The following is a 20574-nucleotide window of genomic DNA, read 5'->3' as shown; positions in this document are numbered from 1 at the left end:
TATTTTTGTTTCAAAATATTTAAAGGGCAGGGTTATTTATTTTGGATAAAATTAGTTAATTGAACTTTTTTTTAGTTTTATCGGTAATTTTTGTTGTTGAGCTTTTTTTCTTTTGGCTTGTATATTTTGTTTTAGATTTTAAATCTATAAATTTTTTTATGATCACTAAAATGAGGAAAATGCTAGAACTACAAGGTTTTTTTTTTTTTTTTTTAATTACTGATGTGATAAGTGGTTATTAGTAAGTAAAAAAATGATGTAAGTAGTGTGTCTATATGCGAATCAATAAAAATTTGCTACCAAAATAGTTTGTAAAAATGTTATAATAAAGTTTGTGAGTATAAAATTACTCTTAAAAGAATCAATGATATTGTTAAAGGGAAACAAAATGTAATTTTATAGAACAAAATTGCTAAAATTAATACACACACATATATATATATATAATATTTTTTTTAAAATCTAGGGGCGGCCATTGCCCCCTAGTCCAAAGGTGGTTTTGTCCTTGGTTTGAAGTTAATTGAGAACCTAAAATGAGTTGTCATTTTCCAATATATCCTCTCATAATGCCATATAATCAATATGTGTGTGTGTGTGTGTCTATATATATATATATATATATAATAGCAGAAGCCTTTTCTTGCAATTAAGGAGGTGCTGCCATGAAAAAAAAAAGCCTATCTAAAATTTAGTCACGTTTAAGTTAAAAAACGATAAATTACATTGTTTGGTAACGCTACAACACCGTTTAAAATCGATAAATTATAACGTTTCACTACGTTAAAACACTGTTTGAGAGTCCTCTAGGTATAAAAGGAAACGAACCGCTTAAAAAAAAATGAAAAAAAGAAAGAAAGATTGCTACACAGAGAAAGGAGAAAAAGAGATCGAGAGAAAAGAGAGACAGAGAAATAGAGAAACAGAGATAGAGAGAAGGGCGCTACCCAGATCTTCTGCTATCACCGTAAGGGCACCACTCAAATCTTTTGTCATCTCCGTAAGCCTCCACTCACTACCTGACTATCGGAATCGCTACTGGTAAAGTTTTGTTTTAAATTTGAAAATTTAGGGTTTTTGGATTTTATTTGGAGAATCAATTGGGTGTTATTTATGATTTATATTGGTATTTTGGGTTAGATTTGGTTTTAATAAAAAAAGGCTTACTTGCTTTACGGATAAAGAGAAAGAGAACAAAGTGGTAAAAATATAGACGAAGGGCTTGAGAAAGAAATGATGTTCTAATTCATTAGTTAAACGTTCTGAATCTTGGGTAGAAAAATGATGTTCTCATTTTTTAATTCAAAAATGCCCTTACATCCTTATATTTAAGTAGAAAAAAACTAAAGGATAATCTGGTAAAAATGCAACTCTAACTTCCACTAAAATATTACTTAAAAAATAGAATTACTCTCCTGTTAATTTTCAAATTGCTTTATTCACTTATAAATTAGATTCTCAAAATAAAAATTATATATATATATATATATATAAAATAAAAACATAGAGTTTTTTCTTTTAACTAAAAGAACCCTCGTGGCATGCGCGAAGCGCGTGTGAGGGGTTAGTATATAAAAAAAAAAAAATCCAGAATACATATATCTTCTTCTCTCTACACGCTCCTCTCTTCGTTTCTCTCTCTCTCTCTCTTCTGAAAGCCTTCTTCCCTCTAGGCTACCTCATGATACCTCTTCAAGAACAAACCATCCTGGATCAATGGGAAAGTCCCTCTCTAGTTTCCGCACATCCAAGTGAGTGTTGCCTTTAAATTTCCCAGTTCAATTTCTGATAGTGGTTTTTGTTGTTATATTATTGCAATTTTAATGTGGTTTCCTTCCCTTTGTAAATTTGGATTTTTTTTTAAGGTTTCTGTGTAGGCACTGATTTGTGAGCCTTTGATTTACAGATAAATTCAAAATTCGAAAGGAGGTTTTAGATAATAATTTTTATTGGGTTACATTAGGGATTTCAAGTGTATTTGAAAGTTTAGGGAAAACTAAGAAATATGTATGATTTTTTTTATGATTCATTTATGGTGGGTTTGTGCATTGACATTAGAGTTAGGGAATTTCTCTGCAAATTTAAAAATTTTCATTGAGAATGAGTTTGGATCTAATTAAGATGTGGCTTGGTGTTCTTGAGCGTAAATTTGGAAATGAATTGTGGGTATGTGAATGTAAGGTCATACCTTGGAGATTTTTACTGATTTGCTTGAGTATTGGTTGTGGGATTGACATTGAACTTGGACTTGGTCCTAGCCATTTGGTATATAATTTTGAAAGACAATTTCAGGCTTTGTGAATTAGAGGGGTTGATGTAGTACAAAGATGCAGAGACAATAGAGTGTGCAATTGAATGGGCTATCTTAATTGATTCCCTTACTCCCTGCAGAAATATACTCCTAGGGTTGGCCACAGCCTTCACTTGCAATGTTGAGGTTGAATTACTTGAAATAGAGATCATGTCTATTGATGAAATAGAGAAGCAGAAACAGAAGCAAAGCATAAAAAGCACTATTATAGCGGTTAGCCTTTTCCGTTGTTCACCACTACTGTTATATAAGCATATAAATCTTCTTGAAGCCAACATTTTATGGCTTTTCATGCTTAGCAATTCTTTTCTTGATGTAAATAGTGAAGACCAAAATCTTATTGCTTCTAATAGGAGGTATCAATATGTTTCTAATTTGTAGATTCCATTATTCTAAATATTCTTTAGGTACTGGAAATATTGCTTCCCTCTATTACAGCACCTCTAGATTAACCAAATATCTGTTAGATGTTTGACAAAAGGCCTCTAAGAGCAACTGGTTTTACTTGACATTTTTGCACTTATGGTAGTTTACAAGCCTATACAGGTGTTGGGATTATAATATAGATGAACTGTCATAAAATATTTGATGATGACCCACTAAGTTCTGTATTTATGTTTATTTACTTTTATTTATCACAATAATCATAAATATCTTAGACATTGTACTTGAGGTTTGCATTTTTGCATTATGCAGACTGGGGATATGTTGTCTTGGTTTTGAATATTGGAAATATAATTGTTTGGACTATCTATGTGTTCATTCTCACACCTTTTGGTTTATACTTGGATTGTGCATTCTTGGTTTTATGCTACATTCTAATTTTAGAAAATTTCTTGAAATTAATAATTTTTAAGATTTTTTTCCCGATCTGTGGGTTATTGGTTTATAAATATAAATCATGTCAGATGTCAAAACTCATATACAAATTAGTCCTCAAGTCTCAGTTGGTTACATCCTAATTGTAATTCCTCATTATTCAAGTTGGCTTGGGCAATGGGCTGCCTATATATATATTTGGATTTTGAAAAATGCAAGGGTGTTTAGTGGCAAAGTATTATTAGAGGAGGCTATGTTGTATCTGTTCAATTGTAAAGTGTTTAGTTTGTCATGGGTGTAATTTTTGGGTGGATTTAAGTTGTAGTAATTTTAATACTATTTTATCAAGAAGTTGTTCTCTTTCCAAGTTTCTGTTTTCTTTGTATATTAAGTCATGTTTTCCTCTTTATGATGTTAGGCATAAAGAAAATGGCAAGTTAAATTCTACTGCAAGTCTTTAATATGCCAATAGACCTTTACATCGCTATGCTTTCTGTTGTTGACTTCACTAAGGTGACAAAGCTGTTTGGAAGTAATCTTTAAGTTATGATATGATGAGTGGAATCCTATTTTACATTCAAAGATGTTTTTCTACCACTCTTCACACGCATCATTTGATCAACTTGAACCAAAATTCTTGCTTGCTTAGTGTTGATTTCATTGACTACAACCATAAAATAAAGGACAACATGGTCCAGCCGAGAACGATGCCGTTGTAGCTCTTTCTAAAAAAAAAACACACATTTTCTCTTTTAATTCCCCCCCCCCACCACAAAATCAGAAGTATTTGTGATAAGAGGAGTTAGACAATATATGTGATTGATGATAGTATTAACAACTATGTATAATATATGGTGCCTCCAATGCATAATAGATGAATATTTTCATGGGAGTATTGGTACATTTGCGATTTAGTATTGTTGCTGATAGTCCAATATCACTTTTCTTCTAATGCATGCATAAGTTTAGTTTCCATGTATAATACATTTTAGATTGTGTTTGGCAGGTAATGATGAAAAATTAGCTGTTTGCAAGGATCGTGGAGCTAATGTTTGCATCAATTACAATAGGGAGGATTTTTTTAAAAGGGTGAAGGAAGAGACCGGTGGAAAATGTATTTTCTCTAAGATTAAAACCTCACTTTTCTTCAACTATGGATTAGAGATACTAAAGAATATGATTATTATTTTGTTAAGTGGACATTTTCATAGGGAGGTCTTTGTTATGGTCAAGGAAGTTAATAAGTTATTTCCTTTTTCAAGGCATATAAGTTGCACTTTTGGGAGTATCTAGAGTACCATGGAAAAGAAAGAACATTGCTAAGGGCCTGAAAACAAATATATATATATATATATATATATATATATATATATATATATATATATATATATATATATATATATATTTGTTTTTTTTTTTGCACTTTGGGGTCATGTTTAACTTCACCTTGAGGTGAAAAATGAGGCTACATCATACAAAAATACAATCCCTCTACAGAATGTACAGCAATATAGAAATACAACCGTATACACTAATGAAGATTTCCATCCATGAGAAGTGAAAGCATACAAGCATAAACAAATTACTTTCGCATTTATTTGTATGAGTTTTTGTTGTTATATTATTGCAATTTTAATGTGGAAATTGTAATATGAACCTATGAAATAACCCTCTTGATTTATTTGTTCATATATACTCTAGAGATAACATATATAATATTATATCATGTTAATATGAAATTAATTGACACTTTTTTATTTATTAGTACTTAATAAAGAAAACAAACATGTATAATATATTAAAATAAAATATTCAAAATTTCCCGTGTATAGCACGGGCTAGTGACTAGTATATATAAAAGCAAAGACCTCGTGCAGGAGTGCATGAGGTTCTGCCATGAGACGCTTTACTTTTGTATTTAGCCATTTTTACCTCATTTTATTATGTTATTTTTAATGTTACTCAATAAATCATAGTAACTTATTTTTACTATTCTATTATATAAAAATTTAGCCATAGGAGAATTTATCTTAAAAGAATTTGAAGACAACAACAGAGATAAAATGCATTGAATGAGATCTTACGAAACAGGTTTGCTAATCATTTCAAATTATATTAATCATTTACATGAAAAAAATAATAATACATCATATTATTTACATTAAAAAAACTAATACATATTAATGTCAAAGTTTATTGCAGGATGTGAATTGCTAGGGTATTGCAACAATAAGCAAAATTGCTACAATGATGGGTTAGTATTACATTTCGTGCGTGCTCTGTGGAAAGAATGTCAAACCACAATCAGGATTGTTTTGGTGTGCAAAATGTGGAAAAAAAAAAAATCTCCCTATCCAAAGGTTAGAGGTACTCACATTAACTACATACTCTCCAAATATTTATAATATATTCATTTCACTATAACAGTATAACTAATATATATACAATTGCAAACTATTTCAGATACATGATTTGAATTAAAGTTTTTGATGCAACTGAGAAAACAACTTTTGTGAGATTTGATCAAGATACTAAGACAATCCTAAATAAATGTTGATAAACAAACTGTAGTACAACTTTTTTAAATTATTAAATTATTGTAAAATTTTTTATCATAATATCTATTAAATTCCTCATATGTAGATTGATATTGAAGAAGGAATCCCACATGATTTGAAGAAAATTTATGAAAAAAAAAATGCATTTGAATGAATTCAATCTGAATGATAGTTTTGAAAATTACACAGTTAATTACTAAGATTTTTGATGCACCTTTAAATGACAAAAACGTATGGAAGAAAAAAAAAATACACAATCTAATATGCTATATTAACTCTTTTACTACACTATTCCTAAATTAACAAAAAATATATATAAAAACATTTACAAAAAACTGTCAAATCACTAAAATTTAATATAAATGCATATAACTAAGAAAAATCTTAGCGACAACAAATCTGCAAGTCCAAACTTTGTAAAATCCAGTCTAGAGTCTTCCGATCTAATACCAATTCATTAGTGATTAACACAAATAATAAAACAAAAAAAAATGATAAAAGCTCAAAAATTGAACAAATAGGGACGGACCAAACTTCAAACATTGAAGATAAAGAAATAGATGATGATAAGACACCCCTTAACAAGCTTTACAAGAGTCGCCATACCACAATAACAAAGCATTGAAGAAACATAAAAAAAAAAAAAAAAAACAAGATTTCATAATGAAGCGCTTTATTACTTCACATCCATAATATGGAATAAATTAATATTCTTTTATAAACTTTTATTGAACTATATTACTCCAAAGTTGTTGCTGTTGTTGTTTTTTTTTTTTTACCTCTTTCATTAAGTTTTTTTATTGTTACCCAAAAGTTCATATTAATTTATTTTACTGTTAGCTTATTAATATCTCATTAATTTACTAAACTTATACCACACCTTTCTCTATTCTTCATATCTTTTAGCACACCTACCGTTTTAGTATTTTTTTTTTTAAATAATAATAATTAAGGACTAATAGTAATAACTAACCAGATAAGGTCATGAAGAAAGATAGAGAGACACAAAAATGTTGTGGATTGTTAAATAAAACGCACTGTTTCACTATATATTACCAAAATAGAAAACCTGAGATTGACAAAATATTTGAAAGAGAGAGAAAGAGGAATCTAAGGGGTCACTGCCTTTGTTATTCAAGCCACCCACTACCATCAAGACATCGAAACCCCTATGGGTATTCTTTTTTCCTTTTTAAAATTAGGGGCTTACATATGATTTAGGTTTGGGTAATTTGGTTGGATAATTTTTGTTTTGGGTATATAAGTAGAGAGAATATTTGGTACACAATGTAAAGCCATATTATACTATGGTTCAATTTTAAATCATCTATAAGACACATGTATACACATTTGTCCAAACCATGTTATAATGTCGCACTATCAATGAGTGGAAGATGGTCAAAGATTTGGGCATACTTTCATTCATGGTATGAAATATGTGAACACAACACAAATTAGTTGATTTTCATGGTCCCGTTACTCTTTTGCATTTATTTTTGGTTTCATGATTTAAAAAAATAAATTAATCTTAGCTTAAGAAGGGTATAAATATGCAGTGAAGTTACTAAAATAATTTTTAATATTTTAAAATGTATATGTTTCTTTACTCTAATTTAGTTTAATTTTTCTTTATAATATATGTACAATATTATCCAAAACTATCTTACATAAAATATTACAAAATTATCCGTGCATTGCACGGGCAATTTACTAGTATATATAAAAGCAGAGACCTCATGCGGGAGTGCATGAAGTTCTGCCAAGTGGCACTCCAATTTTGCATTTAGCATTTTTTTTTTTTTTACCTCTTTCATTAAGTTTTTTTTTTTTTTTTTTTTTAAAATTACTCAAAAGTTCACATTAACTTATTACACTACACTTTTCTCTATTCTTCATGTCTTTTAGCATACCCACTGTTTTAGTATTTTTTTTTTTTTAAAAAAAAAAAATTAAGGAGTAATAGTTATTGTAAGTGCACAATTGCACCTGGATCCAAAGAAGATTATGGGCTCAGGCCCAATGAGCCTTAAACAATAAAATTTGTAGAGTGTGGGCTTGAAATCTAAGTTAGAGGTACTGAGAACTTGATAACAGCCTGAGAGTTACAAACACTTATGAATAACAATTGTTAATTGCAAATAGGCCTCCTCGGATGTAAACCGAGGACTAACTCTGTATTATTTCTCTTTCTTTCTTACAGGTTACAATCCTTAATTTCCTTTCTTTTTCTTTAGAGAGAGAGTGAGCGAGAGAGAGAGAGATCCCCCCCTCTTTTGCATTCCTCCCCCTTAAATACCCCTTTTTCTGATGCCTTTTGGGACCCTGACTAGAAGTTTCTGCCCTACTGTTCAGGGGTTACTTACCCATTAATGCGGCCAGGGAGGTAGGTGCAAAGCCTTTAATGCGGAGGTGGCAGCCTTTGCACTTGATATTTTCTTTAACACTGGTGTATCTAGAAGGTTCAGGGCCTCCCCCTTTTAACCATTAGTCTTTCTAGAGTTGTGCCTTGACCTTCATAATGAAGTCTTGAGTTCTCTTGGATCTGTCCGAGGAGAAACTCGCCCTCGGCTGTACCCTCGGATCCTCGGCATATGGGCCAATTCGTAGAGTTTAATTATGGAGCAGGTCGGCCTTCCATGCTACAGTCCAAAGGCCCATATGCCCATTTGGGCCTTTTCACTCCTCACAGTTATGACTGACCAAATAAGGCCCTGAAGAGAGATAAAAAGACACAAAAATGTTGTAAATTGTTAAATAAAACACATTATTTCACTATATATTATAAACACAAAAGACCTAAGAATGACAAAACATTTGAAATAGAGAGAAAGAGGAATCCAAAGAGTCATCACCTCTATTATACAGCCCTCCTACTATCATTAAGAGGCCAAAACCCCTATGGGTGATATGTTTTTTCTTTTTTCTTTTTAAAATTAGGGGCTCAAATATGATTTAGGTTTGAGTAATTTGGTTGAATAATTTTTGTTTTAGGTATATAAGCAGAGAGAGAATTTGATGCGCAATGTAAAGTCATATTCTACCATGGTTTAATTTTAAATCATCTATAAGATATATGCATACACACTTGCTCACATCATGTCTTAATTTCACACTATCGAAGAGTGCAAGATGGTGAGAGAGTTGGATATACTTTCATTTCGAGGTATGAAATATGTGTACATAACACAAATTAGTTGATTTTCATGGTTTTGTACCTCTTTTGCATTTATCTTTGGTTACATGATTTAAAAAAAAATTAATCTTACCTTGAGAGGGTTATAAATATGCAGCGAAACTACTAAACTAATTTTTAATATCTCAAATGTATATATTTCTTTACTCTAATTTAGTTTACTTTTTCTTTATAATATATGTACAATATTATTCAGAACCGTCTTACATAAAATATCAAAAAATTATCTGTACATCGCACGAGCAACTTACTAGTAATGTATAATGATAATTATCATGCTATCCCTAATAATATTCAAATTCAGTTACAAAGTCCAATTACACTCACTAAAATTTGAGATACAATGAGAATTATCATGTTCTCCCTAATAATATTTAAAGTCAATTGCAAAATTTCAATTACACTCACTAAATTTATAAAGTTAATAAGTAATTAGTTAAACTAATTTCCAACTCCCACCAACCAACCTGTTCGTGTGGGGAAGGAGTATTCTAATGCGAAGTGCGAAAGCAGCAAGAAGCATAACATTCTACTTCTAGAAGATAAGAAATAAAATACATTTTCTTCTAAAAATAACTTTGAATCCACGAATGTCTACTTCTAGAAAATAAGAAATAAAACAAGTTTGCTTCTAAAAATAATCTCGAATCCGCAAGGGTCTACTTCTAGAAAATAAGAGATAAACATGTTTGCTTCTAAAAATAATCTTGAATCCACAAGGGTTTACTTCTAGAAAATAAGAGATAAAACATGTTTACTTCTAAAAATAACATCGAATCCACGAAGGTCTATTTCTAGAAAATAAGAAAAAAAAAAGCATGTTTGCTTCTAAAAATAATCTTGAATTCGCAAGAAGAGATAGTTTGGAATTCACCGGAGAAGAAAATATAGTCTAAAACATATCCTAATTAATACCTAATCATAATAGGAATCAAATTTGACCTAAAAAGTATTATAAACACCTTAAAAAAAGAAATAAATACCCTAAACCTAAAACAATGAAAATTATATAAAAATAACAAAATTAAATTACAAAAATTAAATTATAGATTATGTCCTACATCAGATTCTAAAAAAAAAAAAAAGTGTCTGTAGAGTTTCTTGATAGAGAAGGCTTCACTTCAGAGATTCTTAAAAAAGTGTTTGCAGAGTTTCTCGATAGAAAAGGCTCAGACAACTAATAGCTACATGTATAGAAGGCTCAGACAACTAATAGCTACATGTATAGAAGGCTCAGACAACTCAAAGCTACACGTATAGAAGGGTTAGGCTCGTATTTTTATCCAAGCAGTTCAAATCAACAAACCTTGGCATACATCCCTGTTGGTGCCACAAGTACAACCAAGAAAAAGCATTGTCCATAAGGTTAAAATGATATATTTAAAGAGAGTGTAATTTGTAATTTAGTATGAATTGGGCTTGAGAGAAATTAATATTAGTTGTATTTTCATTTAAAATTGAGGTTACGTTCATTATTTTAAGGAAGAGGGGGGAGGGGGAGGGGGGGGGGGGGGGAGGGGAGGACGTATTATAGACTACAAGTTGTGGAATATAAATAAAGATTTTGGTTCTTCTTTTTTCAAAGGGCTTGATTAATGGGTATTCTTAGGGTATTTGTTAACGGACAATTATACCACTTTTATGAAAAATATAGAATGTGGTCAAAAGATAAATTTTTTTCTATTAAAAAATATTTCATAAACCAATGTCCTTAAGGCATTTGGTTAACTTTTCATTTTTTTCTAGCAGTACTTTGATTGGTTCTAGGAAAGAATTGTGATATAGTCTCCGAAATTTTTCAAAGCACTATTTTGTTCCCTTTTTACTTTCAATTATTAATTACTAAATGAAATTATTTTTGGCTTTTAGATAAAAGAGAAATCAAAATGACTTTTTTCAAGGAGGAATATTGAAACGGAGAAAGAATTGTGATATAGTCATATATGAGTAGTTTGTTATGATTTTAATGTCTGATATAGATTAAACGTAAGTTTAATTATGTGTTTATAAGCTCTTGAGTCTCTTCCCCTTACAAGCCAATAATCTGAATTTCAAATATTAGTTCTACCAATAAGTTTCTTAAGAGTTCTACTCATGACTCCCTAAGGGTCCGTTTGGATAGAACTTATTGTTGAAAACTAAAAATACTGTAGCAAAATAATTTTTAAATGTGTAAATAGTGTCATGGGACCTATTTTTAATGAAAATGTTGCTGAAAAGTGAAGTTTGTGGGTCCTGTAAACAGTGCACCGGTGCATTGTTCAAGGGAAAAAAGTCAACAATTGCGGCTTAAAAAAAAAAAAAAAAACGAGCAAGAAGAAAACGCAGCCGTGAATAAGTTGGATCCAAACACTCACTAAGAGCATTAGCATTCCAGTTTATCAGTTTTACCTATTTTATATATTTTTTTACCATCTCATTTTACAACTCCTCCAACATTCCAATTTATATTTTTACATCCAACTCATTAAAATAATATTAGCCTCTGAGTACACGCTCGCGTGCTCAAAGGCTCTTCTATTTTTGGGTAAAGATTAATAATTTGCATTTATTATAATTTGAAATTTCTACTTTTTCCAATCACAAAAAAAAAAAAAAAAAATCTAAGAGTGTGATGAATACGTGGGGTGAATTTTGTAAATTAGAAGAGTTTTAAAACTAACAAAAGAGTGATCCTATTTTGTAGGGAGTTAGTGAGTAGATGTAGGAATTTAAATCAACGTGAAAGTAGGAGTTTATTAGAAGCAAGAAGGCATTTCAACGTAGACGTAGAAATTTATTATTTTTGTCAATTTACTATTTTAACCCCATTTTCAAGTTTTAGGTAGGGGTATTTTTGACAATAAAAAAAGTAATAACTGACTTTTATTTGCCAATTTACTATTTTAACCTCATTTTTAAATTGTTGGTTAATTAATTTAAGAAGATTCAGAAAGTTAGTTATTGCTTTTTTTCCTGTCAAAAATACCCCTAAATTAATTAACCAATAATTTAAAAATGAGGTTACAATAGTAAATTGACAAAAGAAAGTTAGTTATTGCTTTTTTTTTTTGTAAAAAATACCACTACCTCAAACTAAAAAATGGGGTTAAAATAGTAAATTGACAAAAATAATAAATTTGTACATCTACGTTGAAATGTATTTCTATTTCTAATAAACTCCTACTTTTACGTTGATTTAAATTCCTAATTCTACATTGAAATGTCTTACTAGATATAAATTCCTACTTCTTCTCAATAGCTTAAAAAACTCCCCACGTACTTGCCTTACCCCTAAATTTATTAAGCACTACTCTAAACAATAAATAATTAAATCTATAAAAGTAATTTGAACTACATATATTTAAGAGACATTTAATTTATTTTTTTTTTTAAAAACCTACCACATTTGAATTCCACTCCCACGTTTTACTCCTAACAAACTACTCGAATTCCACTCCCCCATGTTTTACTCCTAACAAATTGCTTTACTCTCAAATTTAATAATTTAAACAGCTCTTTAACTTCTTCTGAAGAACTAAAATGAGTAGTTCAATACCATTAGCTAAACCTCACTGATGAACTCTTCTCTTGCTGCAAAAGTAATACAAGTCATGACTCATGATGTATGGTTACAATACGTTAGCACCCTGTGATCTCGTTTGCTGCCCTTTTCTAACTAAAAGCCCAGAAGAATGGCAGTATTGTTCCATTCATCTTTGTACTCATTTATAAGGCAAAATTTCCTAGGATAAACCACTCGGAAATAATACTTTCTTGAAGAATCACTCTTCTCCCTTCCTTGAAGATTTTTGGGGATATTACACAAAATAATAATGAAAGAACAAGGTTAATGATAAGGGTAATTCTTGAAGTCTAAGTAAAGCTAACGGGCCTGTTGTATCTGATGACTTTGTTTGTGCACCCGCAAACGACACCATGAAATTGATGGTTCTATCTCAAGGCTGAAGAGTGCGCCTTAAGATCATCGATGCATGGATGAGACAACTAGAAGACATAGACAGAATGAGAAGTTGATGGGATGAAGCTGATCGGGGTGAAAGAAACTTTTGACGAGTCCAACATGTCTTTTGCTTGGGCTTCATGTATGAGTATATAAGAAAATATCTTGTGCCTCACGATAAACCCTAATCAAATGGGCTCCTACAAGGAAAGGATTCCACAAGATACGCAAATTAAAGATCTCTCCCACAAGGAAAAATCTTCTAAGCCAAGAAATGAATGTTAGCCCTACGCTACTATAAAAACTCCAAAACCCTCACAAACCAAGGTACGTAGGATTGATCCTAGCTCTGGCACTCTAGAGTTGTGAAAATAGTTCTTTAACTTAACCTTCGGAAAGTCTTTGGCCAGTACTACACCAGTACCCTCTTAAGGTCTTCTTCTTTTCGTGTTGTGCAGGTCTTGTCTAGAGCATATGAGGACCGTGCAACTTACTGACAATTTTTGGCAGCATCAGTTAACATAAAAGACAAACAAAAAATCGATAACTTGGAGGCACTATATCGTTTTCCTTAGTCAATATTTGCCCCCATACTATTGTTGCTAAAGGGTTATCGCAAATTTGTTACAAGATGTTGGGTTTTACAGATAGCAATTCTGGAGAATGACCATAAAATTTTTTGTGTTTCTCTCAAACTTACTATTTTTTGTGTTTTTCAAGTGAACACAAGTCTCTATTTATACCCATAGGTTATATTTCATCAAAAGACATGTATAAAAGGTTAAAATGTTTCATAAAACCGTTAACAAAGCTTGAAACCTCTTCAACCTTTCTGAACAATCACCAGAAAATTCTGCAGAAAATCATGTTTCACGATTTTCGATTGATCGAATGTCTTTTTCAATCGGTCGAACAAGAATTAAACAGTGATTAAGAAATCTAGAGACTCCAGAATTATTTTCTTACCCATTTCGATCGATCGAGCCAAAACTTCGACCGATCGAAAATACTGATTTTCAAATTTTTACTTAGAAATTTCAGAACTTGAATTTTCACTTTATGAAACCATATTCTCCAAACTACCACATCATTATTACAAACTATCCTTATATATACCTATATATACGACAGATTTGTCATGTTAACCTAACCTATAAGAATAAGAAAAAGGTTATAACCTTGAGCAATGTACATCAGATTACAAGCCTGCCTTCAAGGGCCTTTTATGGTTATTATTAAGCATCCTGAGCTTGGCAAAATTTCCAAAGATTTGTAACTCAGCATTAAACCCACACAAAAAAGTAGGGGACAAAAAGCCTTTCTTTTGTACTCTTCAGCTAGATCTTGGCCATAAAACTCAACAATGCATTCGACATTGACGGCCATTGAGATTCTTTAGCTTTGTCAGTTCCTTCCTCCTCTTTCTCGCTTTTGATGCAGCAACCGCGTTCGTTAGCTTCTTATTTGGGTAAATGGCTGATTCTTGCTTCTTTTCTGGCAAAGCAGTACAAATATGACAAGATTTTGAACGTTTTTTACTCAAAGTGTAATCTGATTGGAGCCTGTTCTCGTGGTTTACAGTAGATGCAGGTTGGACACAATCTTGTGGGGCAGGTGTAAAGAGCATCTCCTTAGAGTGGACTACTGACCACCTCCATCCGAAGGGCACCCAATTGGGTCTTGTTTAGGTCATTAGTAGGTCTTCTGTTGAAGCAGTAGTTTCTGTCTTTACATTAATGGGTAAAGAGCAATAGTGGTTCTCTACATGTACTACAGTATTTGAAGATGAACTAGCACTATATCGGGTATTATGAGAAGTTTCATCCTGTTTATTTTCCATGCCAATGAAGGGATGAGGTTGGAGTCCATTCCCATGATCAGGAAGAGGGAAGAACCAAGGATATTGCAGTACATAAACGGGGTTCTAGGCCCATTGACATCTATGTGGTTATCTTGTTCTTGAGAACTATCAGGCCTACAAGTACCTGGCATGTCAATGTTTGACGGAATGACAGTGGCACTTAGTCTCCCATGTAATGATGGAACAGGATTTTGAGATGGAATGATGGAAGGCCAGAAAACAGGCATAAGAGGAGGACGGGTAAACAAGAACAAAGGGCAATTTGAAGATGAAGAGGTAGAGGTTGCAACATCAGCTGGCTTATGCTCAGGTGGAGTTTCCCCAACCTCAACCTTTATTGCCTTTACCATCTGCAAAATCAGGAAGCATGTCAAAATATGTGGTAGTTCTTCCGAAATCAAACGTATCTAATAAATTAACTGTAACTTACTTGCTCCTTTTAAGAGTTTATTTGTGGTCTCCAAGGACTGATACTTTTTCAAAGCCAGCTCCTTTTCCTTCTCACTAGAAATGTCACAAAATGTGAACAAAGTAACGGGACGTTGTTTAAGAAAGTTCAAGAAAAAAAAAAGAGAACTGATATACGTACTACAATAATACTTTTTATGTTACTTCCATTCCACTTGCCATTGTCCATGAGAGAGAGAGAGTGAGGGAGCGAGTAAAAGGAAGTTTTATAAGAAGATTATTGATAACTTCGGGGTACCATTCCCTACCCGCTTCAAATTTTCATTCTCCCATTGTAGGCCAGCAGATTTTCTGGTTAACTCCTCACAAAGAGCCTGGACACCAGGGGAAAAAAGAAGAAGATGATCCTCATAATTAATTATTTCAACAAAAGAAAAATGATCCTCATAAACATCATAACATGAAAGCATAATTGTAGAGGATCCATATCATGCACTATAGAAATGAAAGCTAGAACTCATTATTGGTCTGATCAAAGTAAAATAATTAAAATAAATAAATAAATAAATGTTGTGAATGCATCAAATTCTGTAATGTGTGGTTCTCAAGACTAGTGATTCATTTAGCCATCACCACAGACAATGCTTATTTAAGTGGAAAAAAAAAAAAAAACAAAATGGACACTTTGTAATGTCTTCACATATATTACTAAAAAACTTATGTTAAGAAAGGCAAATAATTTATTTCTTCTTGTTGTGGAACAAACACTGTACTTCATTTATAGATAATTTTTCTTTAGGATTATAGATAAATTATCTTGATAAGTAAAATGGAGACAAATAAAAAAAAATTCACTTGATAATATTTTATATATCAATGGTGGTGACACGTTATACTTTTACATTATGGCTAGCACGTTTGACTTGACAATAAAGAAAACCATTTCTTGCTTCCTACTTTAAGCTCTCAAGAAGACTTCAAAATCATGTACTTATCTTTGTTGTTAGGGTTATGATTTCTATTTAATTAGCTAATCTTTTGACAAAACACAGTTTACTTGTAATTAGGTAGATCTAAGTTGATTTTAATGTATCAAAAAGTATGTTGTTCAAACATATCAAGTGGTATTATTAAAGACATGAAGTTACAAGTGAAGAAAAACTGATTCATTAAAGCTAACACTAGTTGCTATCGAGGATTATTGAAGAATCTCAACACAATCTCAATCTATCAAGAATTACGATTTCATAATTCTCAAATCTGAAATTTGGCCCATGATAACTTGAATAATTAGGGTTTCTCTCTCCTCAACCCTAGTCATATATATAGCTTATTTTAAAAGTCAAAGTACGGAAACAGAGACCTAGAATTCATATACTCAATGTGAAGCTACTGCATTTATACGCCTTAGGGTTTTGTAACTAAGTGCTTCCTGATCTTCATTGTTTATGAAGTATTGAAGAACTTTAAAGTCAACAACAATCAATCAAGTTTCTAGAGTTAGTTACGTACTAGGATCTTTGTAAATGAGTTAGTCACAGATTGGAAATTTATGCAAAGCAAAGAAGTTTGCTACAAGATCAAGTTTAATTGGGCATTGAAGCGAAAGTTCAACTATAGATTGATATTTTGGGATAGGTCAGGGTAGTGGTAAAAGTTTTCATACTTGTAACCACTTGATTATTGATTAGTAGATTTTTGGAAGTGGTGACCTTAAATTCACTCAGTGAGGTTTTTGCTTTGCGAAAGGTTTTCCCCATTCGTCAATAAATCACCTTGGCAATTCAATTTTTGCTTCATTTTAGTTTATTTGATGATTTGTTGGTGCTTCCAAGATTTATATGTAATTTAACCTAATTAATTAACTTGGGTAATTGAATTAATTAACTGGAGTCAATTTAGTTTAACCCAACATTTGTGGCTAACTTAGAGTGGCTATAAATTTTTATTGACATTATAGCAAAATGTTACTTTTCCACAGTTATTCCAGGACAGATCAATGGTATATATATATATGTTGCTAAAAAGCAAAACTTAAGAAAGCCCATTTTTATATTCGCTAGAGTGAGCATATTTGAATATTTGATGCAGGTGCATATCTAGGCATCAGATTCGTCTAATCCCAAGATTTAAGACGCAGAAGAACAGCTAAATCATCACAATTTTTAATTATCTTGTCAGACTTCTTGTAACTTTAGGCTCAACAGAAAAATCCAAGCAAATTGTGAGACAGATTAGGAAGAATTCCCAAGGGACTTCTACATCACAATAAATGCTTTCTTTTTTCTTTTCTTTTTTGACTCCGGAGAAAAGGTATCTCACGCATGTGTCCATGTTACATACGTAAAGCGTAAGGCTTAGTGCAAAAAGAAAACATCAAACAGACGTGTTTAATAAGTGAATGCATGCCCAGCAAGAGGATCTGCTTGGAGTATAATTATAACAAAATTTTCCAATCCCAAATGTTTTTCAATGCCCCTAGTACTATTTGGTCACTTGCATGCAGCAATACTGAACGGAGTGTTCTTGACTTATAATAAGGATGAGGCTGGTAGCCAGAAAGGTCAGTATTCTCTATGACTAAATGCTTACCTGCCTACGGCGAATGGTCTGCCTGGCTGATTCTCTGTTTGCTAATACCCTACGAATTCTCCGTTCTTCCTTTTCAGCCTAAACAGGAAAGGTTCAATTAGACAAGCAGCCAGTAACATAACAGAATTGCAGAGAATGATATTTGAAAACTTTTCAGTACCTCAGTTAAATTTCGTCTTGATTTACGGAAACCAAATGATGCATAACTCGTCGTACGGTTGGGAGTTGGTTTAGGCAATTCTGAATCCTGCTCATCCTTTGAATCTGTCTTGCTTGGGTCCTGCTCGTCTTTTTCTGGTTCTTTAAATACACCTGTGCATATCTTTTCACATTGCTGCAGACTTGCTACTGTTTGATCCTGCTATAAACAAAAATATTTCTCTAGTCCTGCACAAAATAGTGCGATTTGGTGACAGGGCCATAGTTGCTTCAATCCAGATGTCACTAGGTTGGCTAACCAAATATAGACATTAATTTAGGAACCTAAATGATATAACAAAAGTGAGAAGTGAAGGAGAAATTGAAAGTTGTGTTTTGAATCTTTTGATTGATGCACTCAACACACAGGACTGGCTTCCACATCATAGGCTCAGCATTCTGTAAATTTTCAGAAGAAATTTTAAATACAAAGTTTGCATCTCTTTTCAGCTCTGATATCTATTGGTTTGATCTAATACGCGTCTATATGTTACTTGCAATTTGGTCCCTTGAAGGTATGTTGTCTCTTTACGTCCGTTACAGAGAAATTCTAACTCGAAATCTCCATAGTTTCAATTCCATTCCTTTTTCAGCTGTTTGTCACATTAATTAAAGATGTATTGTTCTAGTAAATTCTAAATATCACCATGTCTCGGCTTGTTTGGCAAAGTTTTTTGCCAACTTATTTAGCTCGTATGCAACTTTTTAAAACTTTACTTTTTCTAAAAAGTCATATTAACGGATATCTTAGAGCAATTGTTAATAAATTATAATTGAAAAGTTCTGACACAATTTTAAGCCCAATAAGCCAATGAAACTAAGCTCTCCCAACTTAAAGAGAGAATACGACTACCCAAGTCCACCTCTACCATATAGGCTATTTAGGCAATCACCTTAGTCCCTCAAGGCCCCAAGTGCAAAAAGACCCCCATAATTTTGTTCATAATATCTTTCTTTCATGTGTAGCTAACTTAAAATAATATATGTTTCCTATATATATTTTTTCCCCTTGAAAAAATTGTCAATGCCTAACTAAAAATTAAATAAACCCCTTTGTTTTCTCTTTCACTCTAGTATCTCTTGAGAACTAGTCACCATCAAGTCCACTCTTTTTTTTTTTCTTTTACCATATACTTATTAGCAAAAGTCATATTTAAGGTAAATAAGTTTATTTTATTCTTTATATAGCTTATGCTTTGTATACAATTGATGTGAGAATTTGTAGTATTAATTTGATTTTAATTTGATTTGATTCATAGAAAAAAAAATCAAATTAAAAACTAATATATAGGAAGTTAAAAATATTTTTTCCTTAATTATTTGATATAAGAAAAAGTTCACTTAAATTTATCGCCTTTTGAACCAAATTGTATTGAACCTGCCATGGTAAAAACTTAAAGGGTAAGTATAATAGTATACTAAGGGCACGTTTGGTAGACTGTAATGGTGATTGCATAAGAATAGAAATAGGTTTTACAAAGAATACAAGAGATTGTAATGTAATACTTATTACTATTCATTTGCTTGATGACAACACAAAAATAAAACACTAAAGACAATGGAATGAAAGCATTTTAAATCAAATTGTTTAAAATACCATTATTCTAAAATTACAAATACAATTTTGATAAAGATTGGTTTAACAAACTCAATCTTGAACAGATGATCTCTAACAAACCCAATCTCTCTTCTTCCTTTTTGTAAATACATTACGGTCTAAACTCCAATGAACTCTAACTTAAAAGGCAACTGCTTCCTTTACAAGTATAAGGTGGAGAGTAAGGTCATATGGGACCCATTGGGTGCATAACTTGCCAATAAAAAAAATCTAGTACATTCTAAATTGTCACTGAACAAGATTGGAGAGACCCCTTTATCCATGCGGGAGTTTTCGTCTGAGCCACTAGGAATAACAACGGATTGGGTTTGGGCCGAGTTTCTTTATACCCAAACCCGCCCCGCGGGCCCGAACCCGGCCCGTTTAATAAACTGGTTTTTTATTTGGGCCCAAACCCACCCCATCAGGCCTCGCAGGCCTTGTCCCATCATGCCCGGCCCAAAATCACAAACACAAAATAAAACCCAATTTGTTATATAGATTTTTTCATTAAAAAAAAAAATTGTAATATAGCCTTCCCTCAGATTACAAGATTACCAAACTCAAAGATTATAAGATTTCCCTCAGATTACAAGATTTCACTTAGCTCAAACTCAAAGATTGCAATCTTATGTTCTGATCTATGAAATTAAAAACAACAAAAAAAAGGATCCAAATGATAAATCTAACCCATCAACAATCCAAATGCAAATTAAAAAACCAGATTCACCGTTGTTGTACTGCAAAAACCTCAAACCTAGCACCCAACTAAAAAAATCTAGCCACCCCGCCTCCTACCACCACCAACAACCCATAAATCCAACAATCACAAACCTCAAAAATTCAGCCTACTGTAGTTTTCCATCCACCATCGCACAAATCACAAAAAATAAAACCCATCCACCATAGCAGATTCGGCCATTCACACTACCAACACCTTCAACACCACAACAAATTATTGTAGAGTACTTAGGAAACCAAGTAACAAACCCAAAAAAAAAAAGAGTGGAGAATGAGTAGCCGAGAATGAAGAACCTATGAGAAACGGCGATGGACTAAGAGAGTGAGAGTGAGGGTATGGCCGGCGGCTGAGTGAG

The 20574-nt window shown here is 32.1% G+C and overlaps 1 protein-coding gene and 1 long non-coding RNA gene across 2 annotated transcripts; one reads left to right on the top strand and one right to left on the bottom strand.

Annotated features, from left to right (window-relative positions):
* Positions 1-1595: 1595 nt before the first annotated feature.
* On the top strand, positions 1596-4415 carry LOC142611082 (uncharacterized). The gene is made up of 3 exons (XR_012839948.1): positions 1596-1748; positions 2389-2521; positions 4134-4415. It is a non-coding gene; the product is annotated as an uncharacterized LOC142611082 (long non-coding RNA).
* Positions 4416-14178: 9763 nt separating this feature from the next.
* On the bottom strand, positions 14179-19031 carry LOC142608723 (uncharacterized). The gene is made up of 7 exons (XM_075780413.1): positions 19008-19031; positions 17843-18040; positions 17683-17760; positions 15399-15464; positions 15119-15179; positions 14807-15037; positions 14179-14315 (listed from the first exon to the last, which is right to left on the bottom strand). Exons 1-7 carry the CDS (start codon positions 19029-19031, stop codon positions 14179-14181), a joined length of 795 nt encoding a protein of 264 aa, XP_075636528.1.
* Between the last annotated feature and the right edge of the window lie 1543 nt (positions 19032-20574).

Source organism: Castanea sativa, chromosome 9 (assembly GCF_040712315.1).
Source record: "Castanea sativa cultivar Marrone di Chiusa Pesio chromosome 9, ASM4071231v1".
In the NCBI taxonomy this organism is placed as follows: domain Eukaryota; kingdom Viridiplantae; phylum Streptophyta; class Magnoliopsida; order Fagales; family Fagaceae; genus Castanea; species Castanea sativa.
This window is presented reverse-complemented; position numbering and strand designations above follow the sequence as displayed.